This window comes from Ursus americanus, chromosome 2 (genome assembly GCF_024610735.1).
Source record: "Ursus americanus isolate L20-20 chromosome 2, mUrsAme1.1.p, whole genome shotgun sequence".
Lineage (NCBI taxonomy): Eukaryota > Metazoa > Chordata > Mammalia > Carnivora > Ursidae > Ursus > Ursus americanus.
In genome coordinates this window covers 80,767,981-80,782,397 of record NC_142128.1, presented here as the reverse complement: position 1 = coordinate 80,782,397, position 14,417 = coordinate 80,767,981, and the positions used below count along the sequence as shown (strand labels likewise).

Sequence of the window (14,417 nt, the reverse complement as noted above, 5' to 3'; positions counted from 1 at the left end):
GTCTATACAGCAGCTGGGTCAACCAGCCAAGGGGTTGGCAGACGGAGTGTCAGTTCCTTTTCTCCCCATCACTGATCCCACAGCAGCTGGGGAACTCGGCAGGAAGGCCACATGGGTCCCTGAGCGAGAGGAAGGGGACTGCCACAGGCGACAGCAGAGAAGGCCATAAGGTGTCAGCAGAGCAAGAGGAACAAAGGAGAGGCCGGCGCAGGGATGGGGGCAGTGAGCCGGCTGAGGACGGACAGGAAAGCAGAGCAGGTGTGAGGGCCCGGGCCGCCAGGAGTGGGTAGAGGCTAGGGACACCGGCCAAGGGGAAAGAGACTGCGAGGCGCGGGAGCCAAAAATGGAGTTGAGGGCTGGAAACCAGGGGGGAAGTGCGAGGGGCAGAGAGGAAGAGGTGGGCGGAGGCCCCGGGACGGCGGAGGCGGGTCGGATGGGAGAGGCCCTCGGCCAGGCAGATGGAGGGGGTCGGCGAGGAGACCCCCCCTCCGGCCCGCCTCTCACCTTTGACGTCGTTGGCCAGCGCCTTCCACGTCGGGGCGAAGGCGATGCAGTGGCCGCACCAGGAGGCGAAGAACTCCACGGCCCAAGCGCTGCTGGAGCCCAGCACGGCGCCGCGCACCGTGTCTGCCTGCAGCAGCGTCAGCGGGTCAGAGGACGAGTAGAGCGCGGAGCGCGGGGCCGCGCCGGCGCCGGCCACCGCCAGCAGCAGCAGCAGCAGCCGCGACGGCGGCGGCCCCGAGCGCCAGCCGCACCAGCTCATCCTGCGCCGCGGCGCCCACCACTGCGCACCAGTTTCGGACGAGTGGGCGTCCGGCCGCTCCGCAGCTCCTCCAGCGTCCGTCGGGGGAGGAGCCTTGGAGCTCCGCCCCCTCCGCAGCCCGGTGCCGCCCTCTTCCCCGCCCCCGCCCCGTTCCCCGCCCCGAGGTCCGCCGCGACCAGGGAACCGCTCTAGCGGGTTCCCGCCTCCGGCCCCAGCAGGCGGGGAGCGCAGCCGCGGCCGGGAGCCCCCACCCCCAAATGAGAAGGGCGTTTGCCGGGCAGAGGCCCGGACCGGTATTCTGGTGGCTGCTGGGACTCGAGGAGGTCATTTGGCTTCTCACGAGCCCCGTATCTAACGGAAAAGCAGTAAGTTGGAATAGATTGGACCGATTCATGCCGTACCAAGAAAGTTCTGGGGATCCCTCCACGCAATAAGATGTGAGTTAGAAGCAGGTGAGAGAGAAGAGGGAAGGTCTCCGGGTCTGTGATCATCATGACCCCACAGGGACGAGATGTGCCCACACCCGTGAGGCCTGTGGCCATCCAAGGGAAACAGTCATGGATGAGAAGCTACCTCCCCACCTTCCGCTGGGCCGGATGGCGTGGCCAGGGCGCTGCAGCCAGGGTTTCCTCGGCACCCAGGTCTGGCCGCCCCCGGAAGGTTGTGCGGAGATTCCTCCAGTGGGGGCTCCCAGCAGCCCAGGTCCTCCACAGCTAACTTTCCAGTCTACTTGAAGCCCTCCGTACTCAAGCGTGCCTCTCACAAGTAACCCGATAACCAGTTTTGTGTTCAAGTGTACTAAGGTGTTTAGTGGGTAATGTTCCCTGGTCACCTTTTGTAGCTCCTAGGCGGAGTGATTTTACGCGGAGAAAGAGCTCCTCAGGGTTGTCACACGTGATCCTTTTTCCAGTGTGTTGTTTTTCGTTAGCCCACCTCATCTGTAAGCCATCTGAGACTGGACTCATTATTCATTCAGTGTTTACTGAGTGGTATTTTTGTGCCAGGCACTGCTGTAGGTACTAAGAATAAGACAGTAAACAAAGCCAAGGTTCTACAGAGTCACCCACTTCCACTCTAGTGGGGATAGGGATAGAGAGATGTTATACAAGTATATGTAGGTCTAATGGTGACAAATGCTATGAAGAACTATACAATAGGGTAAGAACAGAGAGACAGAGGAAGTGCTATTTTATTTTACACAGTGTGGTCAGGGATGGGCCCACCCGTGATATTTACAGGGCCAGGGTCAGAAGCACAAATGGAGGCCCACATATCGAATGTCTACATATTTAAACATTACAAACCAAGTTAAACTGGTATGTAAAATTCCTATCCTTTCATTGTGACAGTATACCTTCATCATCTGGAAGGCCAAGTTTAAGTTTAGAATTCCTGGACCCCAAGATGTGCACTGGAATGGGGTGGGGTCGGTGGTAACTGGTCCCTGGCCGCGGACCTTCCTCCTACTCTGTGTACTCCAGCTGTATCCCATACTTCAAGGGGCCATGTGCCCACACCTGTAATATTTGGTTCTGCACGTCTGAGCTTCATCCACACCTTCTGCAAGTAGCTGTTTCTTGGCTCCTGAAGAGGATGGAAAGGCCATTGCATTCTCTAGAAGCTGGCCTGGTGCTATAGGGACAGAGAAGTCTAGGGCCTTGGGTACCCGCAGTATGACCTAAGAAGGGGTGAGGAGCAGGAGCTTTGGGTGGGCCCATCCGCTTGGCCCATAGGCTTCTTGCTCTGTGGAAAGGGATATGGTTAGAAGAGGGCCAGAGAGCTCAGAACACAAGGTGGGGGCTAATCTTCTAATGAGGTAACATTTGAGCCAAATGAAGTACGAGAGGGAGCCTGTGGCAATCTGAGATAAAGGCATTCCAGGGAGAGATCTGGAGGTTGGGGCTTTTGCTCCGTTCATGTAGTCACAGTCTCTGTGCGCAAGTCTTGAACTGCATAAAGAAATTATATGCTGACCGGTGGGGGTGTTAGTACTTCCCCAAACTTCTACAGTGAATTCCAGATGCTGGGCGCTCCTCCCTGCCAGTCCTGTACAGCTCCTGCTACCCTACTTCCCTCACTTCTAGCAGCTCTTAGGACCAGGCTTGGCCCAGGCTCATGAGGATGGAGTCCTAGTAGTCTTTTGAGTCCTGGGGTTGGAAGTATTCCAGTGGCTGGATAGGGTGCCAGTAAAAGTCAAGTGCTTTCAAATGTCTCTATTGTTAAACAGTGCTGTAGTTATCTTCCCTAGAGGCCTGAGAATTAGGGAGACAATATTGGCTGAACATACTGAGCACCTGGGAAAGACATCCCAGACCAGTACACAAAGATTTGCTTGTTCACGTATCTGTTTCAGAGCATCAGAAGTGGGAAAGAATACAAACTATTTGAATGAAGTAGAGAAAGCTTCTTGGCAACAGGGTCAAAGAAATTAAGACTGAGAGTTGCAATATCTTGGAACAGGGATTTTCAACTCCTTTAAGTCTCAGAAGCCTTTGTTCAAACAGAATCTTGAAAGGAAGCTTGAACAGATAAAAGCAAGCTAAAGGGTGTGACCTAGAGTGATACCCACTTTCTGTGGTCTGGGAGGGCTTCTTGAGAGCCTCAGGGGCTCTCCAACCATCTGAAAACCACTGGTCTGGGATTGAAAGCAGAAAACATAAGGATCACAACTTGCCCTGGCTGTCCTTCCAGAAGCTTCCCGAGATAAAAAGATGGCAAAGGAGGAAATCTACTCAGTAGTGGGGTATGGAGGGGGAGGGGAAAGCTGAGGAAAATATTGAAAGTGGGGGGACTTAGGAATTCCTACCCAGGTCCCCTGCTCCCCTTCCTACATACAAGCTGTAGGAAAGTGAGCCAAGAGGAGAGAGTATAATAATAGTGTTAGATAATACCTTGCACCTGCTGTTCTAAACACTTACAGATATTACTCAATTAATTCTCACACCAACTCTCCGAGATTGATAGTCTTATTATCCCATTGATACAGATGAGGAGACAGAGGTAGAAGGATCCCTGTTGACTTTCCCACTTGTGAATCATTCATGTATGATGCATGAATAGAAGAGAGGGAATTTGGGAGTCTGTCAACCAAAAATAAGACAGATGGTCAGAGGAATGCAGCTTATACACAAATACAGATAATTATGGTGAGCAACAGGACTGTGTTTGGTAAAACATGTCAGCTGGTAGCCGACCATTAGATGACTTTCCAATCGCTCATTTACACTGAGGAGGAGACAGGGTGTGTGCAGCTGGAAGACAAGAGCCCAGCAGCAAAGAGATCTTCACTTTGTCCCTTCAGAACTCGCCTCTTGGTCTTATATTACAGATGAACCTTCTGCCCATACCCGGGATTGGTTAGGGTGCCAGTTCTGAAAGCCAGAAGAGAGGTACCGAGCGTCTGTGTCACAGAGGTATGGCAGGAAAGAGAAAGCACATTCTAAGGGTTTGTTAATGGAAGGACTGTCTACAGAGGTGTGTGCAGGGTAAAGGGGACTGACAAGAGGGGCAAGGTCCCCGGGGACTGACAACAGCAAGAGGTCCTTTGAGCGCCCCTCCACTGGAGGAGAGAAGGTAAAGGAACTTGGTGATGGAACCTGTGGGAGCTGGAGTCAAGGAGGGGCCACGCAACCTGAGCTGGAACTGCCAAATGTCGCCACTGCCAGGAATGCAGGGAAGTGGGGGGGGGGGGGAGACTGGGGAGGCCCCAGCAGAGTTTCACTTCTACCTCTTCTTCTTCTAGTCCTCTGCCAGCGCCTCCCATCGGCCAAACCCAATCAGCCAGAGGAGAGGGTGCCCTGGCGATGGTCCATGGAAGTTGGCTTCCGAGACAAAAGGCAGGTTGGAAAAGGCGGAGAGTAGAGAATACCCTCGTACCGGGTCCCTAAACGTGAGCCCTTCGAGGCCTTAGAGATGAGAATGGAAAACACAAAAATGCCTGACCGCCCTTCTGTGAGTCTCTTGGGTGGGAGCAGAGGGCCGAGACCCACCTGACCACTGGAGAGAGAGAAGGCCAGCGGAAGACGGCAGCTAAGCCATCCCTTCCCAGTTCCTCCTTCACACTGTTCACGCTTAGTCCAGTTGCCTTATTCTTATCTGTAGACAGAGGCCCCGAGAAGTCAAGAGACTTGGTCGAGGCCATGCAGCAAGTATGGGTTCATAACCCTCCCAGGAACTTCCCAGGTGTGATCTGAAACTGGCCCCTGTTTTCGGAGGGCATGGAGGGACAGAAGAGAGAAGCAGGCCACTCCAGCTTTGACGGGTGGCAGTTTTAATAAGCCGAGGGAACTTCTGTGTGAGGCTTGCCTCGAGCAGCAGCAAGGCTCATGGATTCCTGCTCCCGCCTGCCAAATCTACAAGTACATAAAGAGGCCTTTAACTGGATTCAGCCACATAAACCGTTCTTAGCATCACATCGCTATCTCCAGGCTCTGTCCTTGGAGCAGCCTCCAGGAGTGGGAGAGGCAAGCATTCCAAGGACAGGGGAGGGGGTGAGGAGCCTCCGAGTGCTCGGATCCAGCTTGCAGGTCAGTTAGCAGTCTCGTTTTTCTGATGACCTTCCCCAACAGCAAGGCAATGGTAGAGTCCCTCTGGGTCAGGCTTTCCAACATGGCTGTTGAACTTTGAGAAGGGGATGGGTGTGAACGGACTATCCGGGCCAGACCCCCACGTTCATGTACAGCTTCCCTGGTCCCAGGTCACGTGACGACAATTCAACGGGAACAGCCCTCCCCCCACACCCCCAACGCACAGGAGCACAAACTCTTTAAAGTGGAATGAAGAGAAAAGGCTGTAAACTCAAGGCCTTGTTGTCTGCGCTCTCTGGCTCGTATCAGGAGCGAAAGCCTCTGGGAACCTGCAAGTCATTGAATGAGGCCTGAGGTCAAAAGCAAGAAAATCACACAACTGAGTGCTGGGGTGGAGGGTGTCCAGTGCTCCCCATAGAAGGCTTCTGGGGACGTGGCCAACTTCACGATACTGTGCGATTTATGTGGGAGAACTTTAGGTTTCTGGAGTAGGTGTCTTAATTTAAAATATTTTCTGCCACGGCTTACGGGTGTGTCCCGTAGTCACTGTAGCACAGATGCACACACGGAACTGTGAAGTGTAACACCAGTCCTGAGAAGGGATGGAATTTATCAACTTCTTTATTTATGACAAAAGCCTTCTCAGAATTTGCCTGAAGAGAAGACAAACACAATGATATCATACAGGTTGGAAGCTGCACGGTGCATGTGCATGTGGAGGGAGGGGGGGGCAGGAGCAGACCCGAGTTGGAAGAGAGCAGTCACCTGGGGCAAGCATGGGGACACCCTCCTTCTACCTCAAGCTACTGGTTTCGGAACTCTTTTGGAAGATGCTGGGGTGTGGCAGTTGAGCGCTTGGTCTCTGGAGTTAAGATACTTGGGTTTCAAGCCTTGGCAACTGCCTCCACTTCGCTGAGCTTCAGTTTCCTCATCTGTAAAATGGGCACAGAGGCCTCTTGACATGCAGAGTACTTGTCTATGAACGCTGGGCTGATTGTCCTATTCGGCTGCGGTTTCACCCGTCCTCAGACTCATTTCACTAGTCCAAAGGTTAAAAGCTTCTTTTTTTTTAATCTTTTTTTTTCTTTTTAAGATTCTATTCATCCATTTGACAGAGAGAGAGAGAGAGAGCACAAGCAAGGGGAGCTGCAGGCAGAGGGAGAGGGAGAGGGAGAAGCAGGCTCCCCGCTGAGCAAGGAGCCCGTTGCGGGGCTCGATCCCAGGACCCTGGGATCATGACATGAGCTGAAGGCAGACGTTTAACCCACTGAGCCATCCAGGCGCCCAGGGTTAAAAATTTCTATGTTGAGATTCTTTTCTCATTTCTTAAGTGCTTTTTAAAAAATGAAACGATTGAGGGATGAATAGACAAGCGCAGAGTATTTTTAGGACAGCAAAACTACTTTGTGTGATACTGTAATGTTGAATCCAGGTCATCATACATTTTTCAAAAACAGTAGAATGCCCAACACCAAGGGTGAACCTAATGTAAACTATAGACTTCGGGCAATAATGATGTGCCACAGGAGGGTCATAGGCTGTAACAAATGTCCCACTCTGCAGCAGGATGTTGGTGGTGGGAGAGGAATGTGCGGTGATGGGGGTGTGTGGGAATTCTCTGTACTTTCTGCTCAATTTTGCTGGGAGCCTAAAACTGCTCTGAAAGATACAATCTATTTTTTTAAAAATGAATGATGATGATAGAGGATGGATAAAAACATGTATCCTTAATGGAAAAATGAGAAGTTGGTACCTTATTCTGGTCCCCAAAAGAGTTTGGAAATTTTGGTGGCCCAGAAAAACCACGAAAAGAGTTGGAGCGGTTGGTTGACTTGCTGTTGAATGTGTAAAGGTCAGGCCACACTTGGGTGTAGAGCCCTGGTCTGGGCATCAGAGTGAGGGCATTTCTGGGGCCAGTTGCCCACCTACAGAAAGACATTGTCCCCAGTCTGGAATTTGGAGCTTGGATCAAGAAGTCCTGGTGAGCCGTCTAGAAGGCATGCAAGGAATGGGTCTCAGCAGAAGGCTAACAGTGATCATCTCCCAGTTTGGGATCATCACGTGCTTACCATGGGCTGAGAACGCTGCTCAGCAAAGAGGTTTGGGAGGGGGTGGAGGGTCTGTGTCAATGAGTAATACCACCACGTCCCCTCTCAAGTCAGGAACAAGCCCAAGAAACAAAGAGAGAGATTCCATCTCCTTCACCTTCTTACGATCAGGCTGATTGTAGAATGAGGCTTAGACGTGCCTCCACAAAGCATTCCTTAGACTTCACCCTAGAATTAAACGTGTCTCTCGACTACAGACCCTCTCTACAGGGGCTGAGCCTGTCCAGCAAGCCGACCTCCCCCTCCCGCAGGCTGGCAGAGCTGAGGAGACTCAGCCTCTACACCCAAGAGGCCTCCACCTTTCGGGGGGGCAGATTTCTGTGTTACGGAGTTGGTGTTGTCAGGAGTCCCCCCTCTGCCCCCATCCACAGTTTTCCTTTCTGTGGTTTCAGTTACCTGCCGTCAAGAGGAACCAGAAGCAGATGACCCTCCTCCTGACAGATGGTCAGAAGGCCGACATCTTTCCCCTCACTTCATCTCATCACACGGACGTTCTCTCATCATCACAAGAGGAAGGGTGAGGACAGTACAATGAGAGACTACATGCACAGAACTTTTATTACAGTCTATTATCATTATTCTATTTTAATATTGGTTATTGTTAAGCTCTTACTGTGCCTCATTTCTCATTGATCTTTATCGTAGGTGTGTACGTATAGGAAAAACATAACATACATGGGGTTCAATACTATCCGTGGTTTCAGACATCTCCTGAGGGTCTTGGAACAAACCCTCTGCAGATATGGGGGGATTACAGTGTTCAGTACTGGAAGTTGCCAGACCTTTCTCAAAGCAGTTGGGCCATTATATTCTCACCAATAATGCATGAGAGTCCAGCCTGCACCGCATCCTTCCCAATATTTGGTGGCAGCCATCTTTTTTAATGTTAGCTATTCTGGTAGGTGGGTAGTGGCATCTCATTTTGGTTTTAATTTGCATTTCCTTGGCAACTAATGGTTGGGCATCTTTTCATGGCTCTTCGTAAATCTTTTTGTGTATATGAAGTATCAAAATTTTGGGTACCTTTTTATTTTTAGTTTTTAAAGATTTTCTTTATCTAGAGAGAGAGCATGAGCTGGGGAAGGGGGAGAGGGAGAGGGAGAAATCAAGCAGACTCCACACTGAGCCTGGAGCCCGACGCAGGGCTCGATCCCACAACCCTGAGACCGTGACCTGACCTGAAATCAAGAGTCAGACGCTCAACCAACTGAGCCACCCACGCCCTCCTTTGTGTACCTTTTTGAAAGATTGGGTTGACTTATGACTGGGTTAGAAGGGTTCTGCACGTATATATGTGCATATTTGCTAGATGCAAATCCTTCTCAGATATATACTTCACAAACATTTTCTATCAGCCAATAGCTCACCTATTCATTTTCTTCGTGGTGTCTCTCAGCTGAGGAGAAGTTTTTTATTTTCAGGAAGTCTAATTTATCCATTTTTTTAAGGTTTGTACTTTTTGTGTCTTAAGAAATTTTTGCCCACCCCAGGGTCTAGAAGTATTATAGTATTATAGTTTCAACTTTTACATTTGTTTACGTATGTTTACCGTTTTGAGGAATCGCTATAGTAAGTCTTTAATTAGCAGGCATCCTCTGATGTTGTTTCTCTTTTACAAACTTGATTTGTCTCTTCGAGTTCTTTACATTTCTATGTGAATTTTAGAATCAGCTTATGGATTCTAAAATTTAAAAAAAGCCTGCTGGGATTTTGATTGGGATTGCACTGATCTATAAATCAGATTTGGTTTGCCACATTTTAATTTTTTGAAATTAGCTAGTGTTTTTTTTTTTTTAAAGATTTTATTTATTTATTTGAAAGAGATAGAGACAGCCAGGGAGAGAGGGAACACAAGCAGGGGGAGTGGGAGAGGAAGAAGCAGGCTCATAGCAGAGGAGCCTGATGTGGGGCTCGATCCCATAACGCCGGGATCACGCCCTGAGCCGAAGGCAGGCGCTTAACCGCTGTGCCACCCAGGCGCCCCTGAAATTAGCTAGTGTTTTAAATCACGCGCTCTACGCACAGTCAGGCTCAGCAAGCAGGGATCCCAGGCTGGATTGCTAAAGCCCTTTGCCCCATCTTCGGGGGCAGAACGAAGCAATTCTCGGTGTAGCTCATGTAGTTGATAGGTCTGCAGGCCCTGGGGCGAGCTAGCTGAAGGCTTCGGCTCTGTAATCATGTCTCTTTTGTACACTTACCACCTCGTATCATTTATTTGCTTGCTGTTACCTCTTGGAGTTTTAGTCAAGTCCCTGAAGATTCCAGCCTATCTTAGCAGTGCTGTGAGCTGAAGCCAGAGCTGTGAGCTCTAGCCGCTGTGAGGGGGTAGCAGCTATACAGGAAGCAAGAGAATTTCAGAAGCAGGTCAAAACTCAGAGGAACAGGATCTGAGACTCTTGGTCCGCTGCAGGGACTGCCTGAGACTGGGATTTGTCTGAATAAAGAACACCTTCCGAAGACTCTGGGTTACATTCCGTGAAATCCTAAACTGAACTGGCTAAAGCAGGAAAGGGGAATCGATTCCTCGGGGAACCAAATCAAGGGGAGGGCAAAGGCATATCTCATCTCAGAGATACCTGGGCTCCATCCTCTCTCTGCCTTTCCAGTCTCCATATTGGCTTTATTCTCTCAGCCTAGCTGCTTCCAAAAGTCTGGAGCTATAGTCCCATGCTTTCACCTTTGAGGTCAAAGGGAAAAGACAGGACTTCTCTCCTGACCCTAGTTTGAAAAGTCCTGGGGAAAAACTCTGGCCGGGCTTGGGTTATGTGTTCCTTCTCAGATCACTCACTATATTGAACAGGCAGGTGGTGTATCACCACTGGCTCACCCCGGCAATGTATCCGTTCCTCTAGGTAGCGGGGTGAGCACAGGAATCGGCAGCCCCAACCAGAACTACATGTCTGGAGTAAGAAAGGGGCAGTTTGCACCGCCCCAAAAGAAGAATTACTGTTATCTGGGAAAGGGGTCAGATGGGGCTGTGCAGACCAAAGCAGGTGATGACCACCACTAGGAGGCATAGGATCAAATGGGAGAATGGGAGAGTCCAGCACAGTGCCTGGGACAGTAGGGCGCAACTAACAGTTGCTTTAAAAAATAGTAGGGAAGGCTGAGGTCTTGAGTGCATCTGGAGGTCACATTACCTATGTCAAGATGTATCATGAATGTACTAGAGATTTTCAGGTTTCCAGATAAACTTGATTCAAGCCATTTGGGTGCAAAAATGAGGAGAAACATATGTAAAGAAGAAAGAATATCTTGCAAGAATTTGCCTAGCCCACAGAAGCTCTCAAAGCTTGCTGCCTGAATTGCCCAAATGAAATATTGAGTGTTTTTATGTTCTCAGGTGACCGTATCAGAATCCAGATGTTGCATTCTTCTTTCATGATGGCCTTGCTATCAGCAAACATCCTGAAAGATTTCTTGAGGCTTCGCCCTCCTTCTTTATGGAAAACACTTGCTCCCTGCTCTTGCCCATGGTTCGTCCACACCTCTTCAGCCCTGATTTCCACCCTCCTGCCCAACCCCTTGGGAGGATGCTCCTGTTGGACAGACGGGCTTTCAAGATGGGCTATGTCTGGGCACAGAGCATCGTATCTCTCTGAGTGCCGAGCTCTGCAGTTCGGCGGTCAGCCCTGTCTCATCAGCAGCTAGGCACTATAACCTCTGGCCTAGATGGAAGTTTGAGGGCGCCTGGGTGGCTCAGTCAGTTAAGTGTCTGACTCCTGATCTCAGCTCGGGTCTTGATCTCAGGGTCATGAGTTCAAGCCCTGCATTGGGATCCATGCTGGGTGTGGAGCCTACTTAAAAAAAATATTAAAAAATAAAAAATAAGGGCCACCTGGGTGGCTCAGTTGGTTAAGCGCATGCCTTCGGCTCAGGTTACAATCTCAGCGTCCTGGGATCGAGTACAACATCGGGCTCCCTGCTCAGCGGGGAGTCTGCTTCTCCCTCTGCCTCTCCCTCCCCCTTGTTCATGCTCTCTTTCTCTTGCAAATAAATAAATAAAATCTCAAAAAAATAAAATAAAATGGAAGTTTGAATGTGTTATCTGCTACTGTACTTTCATAAAAACATAAAATGCCCCATCAACCACTTTGTGGGCCTGAATTTTCCCAACTGACCTTCATGGTCTTCTCTTCCCAGCTTTGCGTTCCCATCTGGAACAAAAGTTACCCATCTTCCTATCCTTTCTGGTGACATATTAATCTTGTCCTAAAAAGTTGTCACACTTGTGATTGTCTACCTTACCCATTCAAGATGAGATGAGATCTCTCTTCTCCTCTCTTGTCTTTGCATATCCTGGTCGACACTCAGATGTGGGCAAGAAGAAAGATAATTGTTGCCATTACAGTGGCTATGAATCCTTGAGCATCTACGGTATAACCAGCGTGGTTCTAGGTACTGGGAACATGGTGACGAACAGAGATGGACATACTGAGTGGCTGAGGAAGATGAAGCTTCAGTCTCCTCCCTCGTCCAGCCCATGTGAGTGCTGGGAATTGTGGAATGTTCGAAGTAGGCAGAGGAAGCCTGGTTACCACCTGGAAGCATTTCTATGTAAGTATGTCTACTAAATTATCTCAGTGAGCTCCTCAGAAGGGACTTCCATCTCCTAAGCTCTAGGAGTTCGTGGTAATTCCAATGCTCACTCTAAATGAATATTTATTTATAGTTAATTTTTTATTTATAATTATATATTTATTTTCTTAAAGAGCCCCCCCCCCCCCCCCCAATGATAAAATCTTCCACCATCTGCCCCTGGTGGTGAGTACAAGACATGGTTCTTGCTCTCAAGTTTACAGTTTAGAGGAAGAGATGCGGATCAAAGAATGGCACCAATAAATCTCTAATTTTAAAGCATAAAAAGGTCATGAAGGAGAACTATAGAGTATCCCGGATAAAATAATACAGAAGGTGTCAGAGAAGCTTCGCCGAGCTGAGAGCTAAGGGGCAAGTAGAGAATGAGGCAGGGGGAGGGGATTCTTAACGCTGCTGCACTCTGTCGTTTACCAGAGTTCCGTCCCCACAGCCCAGATCTGAAGCAGCGATCCTGGATGGAGGGGCAGTTGCAGACTTCTTCCCGGACTCTCTCCTCTGAACCCTTCCCCAGAGCGCCTCCTTCCCTGCTTGACACTGCCCAGCGACTTCCTATCCACCTAGAAAATCCACATCTGTCACTGAACCCCATCTCCCGCCCCTGCTGCTCTGCCCGTCGCTGGCCGTGCCCCACGCCTGTGCCCACTGACATACTCTCCTTTGTTAATTTTAAATCCAGTAGAGTTAACATGTGTTATGTTAGTTTCAGGCGTACAATATAGTGACTCAACACTTCTGTAGCTGCTCAGTGCTCAAGATAAGTGTGCTCTTCATCCCTCCAAGTACCTCCCCTCTGGTAACCATCACCTTGTAGTGAAGAGTCTGGTTTTTGTCTTGTCTCTTTTTTTCCCCCTTTGTTCATATGGTTTTTATTTTTTTTAATTTTTTAAAGATTTTATTTATTTATTTGACAGAGAGAGAGGCAGCGAGAGAGGGAACACAAGCAGGGGCAATGGGAGAGGGAGAAGCAGGTTTCCCGCTGAGCAGGAAGCCTGATGCGGGGCTCGATCCCAGGACCCTGGGATAATGACCTGAGCCGAAGGCAGACGCTTAACGACTGAGCCACCCAGGGGCCCCTGTTCATTTGTTTTCTTTTTAAATTCCACATATGAGTGAAATCATATGGTATTTGTCTTTCTCCGACTGGCTTTTTTACTTAGCATTATATCCTGCAGGCCCGTCCATGCTGTTGCAAATAGCAAGATCTCATCCTTTTTGCAGCTGAGTAATATTCTATTGTGTATATATACTACACCTTTGTTATCCATTCGTCTATCGATGGACACTTGGGTTGCTCCCATGTCCTGGCTATCGTAAACGATGCTGCAGTAAGCGTAGGGGTGCATGTATCTTTTCAAATTAGTGTTTTTGTTTTCTTTGGGTAAATATTCAGCAGCGGAATTACCGGATCATATGGTTATCCTATTTTTGATTTTTTAAGGGATCGCCATACTGTTTTCCACAGCGGCTGCACCAGTTTGCATTCCCATCAACAGTGCACAAGTGTTCCTTTTTTCTACCTTCTTGTCAAAACTTGTTATTTCTTGTCTTTTTTATTTTAGCCATTCTGACAGGGTGAGGTAATTGTGGTTTCGATTTGCATTTCCCTGGAGATGAGTGATGTTGAACATCTTTTCATGTGTCTGTTGGCCATTTACATATCTTTTTTGGAAAAAATATCTATTCAGGTCCTCTGTCCATTTTTTAACTGGGTTGTCTGTTTCTTTGGTGTTGAGTTGTATGAGTTCTTTATATTTTGGCTATTAACCCCTTATAGGATACATCATTTGCAAGTATCTTCTCCCATTCAGTAGGTTGCCTTGGTTGATCGTTTCCTTTGCTGGGCAAAACCTTTTTATGTTGGTGTAGTTCCAACAGTTTAATTTTGCTTTCGTTTCCCTTGTCTGAGAAGACATATGTAGAAAAATGTTTCTGTGGTTGATGTCAAGGAAATTGCTGCCTATGTTTTCTTCTAGGAGTTCTATGGTTTTAGGTCTCAAATTTAAGTCTTTAATCCATTTTATTTTTGTGTATGTTGTAAGAAAGTCATTCAGTTTCATTCTTTTGCATGTAGCTGTCCAATTTTCCCAATACCATTTGTTGAAGAGACTGTCTTTTCCCTATTGTATGTTCTTGCCTCTTTTGTCATAGCTTAATTGACCATATAGGCATGGGTTTATTTCTGGACTCTCTATCCTGTTCTGTTGATCTAGGTGTCTATTTTTGTGCCAGTACCATACTGTTTTGATAACTGCAGCTTTGTAGTATATCTTGCAATCTGGGGTTAGGATGTCTCCAGCTTGGCTCTTCGGGGTCTTTCATGGTTCCATACAAATTTTAGGATTATTTCTTCTCATTCTGTGAAAAGCATTGATATTTTGATAGACACTGCATTAAATCTATAGGTTGCTTTGGGTACTATGG

General features: G+C 48.6%; 1 protein-coding gene across 2 annotated transcripts in view; it reads right to left on the bottom strand.

Annotated features, from left to right (window-relative positions):
• The window catches only part of QSOX1 (quiescin sulfhydryl oxidase 1), a 35,270-nt gene extending 34,441 nt beyond the window's left edge, over positions 1–829 (bottom strand). Inside the window, exon 1 of one of the 2 annotated variants that reach the window (XM_087858212.1) lies at positions 505–829. In XM_087858212.1, the coding sequence (XP_087714338.1) occupies positions 505–763 (259 nt within the window). In that variant the 5' untranslated portion in view covers positions 764–829. The remainder of the gene's footprint in view (positions 1–504) is intronic. The other variant, XM_045811367.2, reaches the window with a different exon arrangement.
• Between the last annotated feature and the right edge of the window lie 13,588 nt (positions 830–14,417).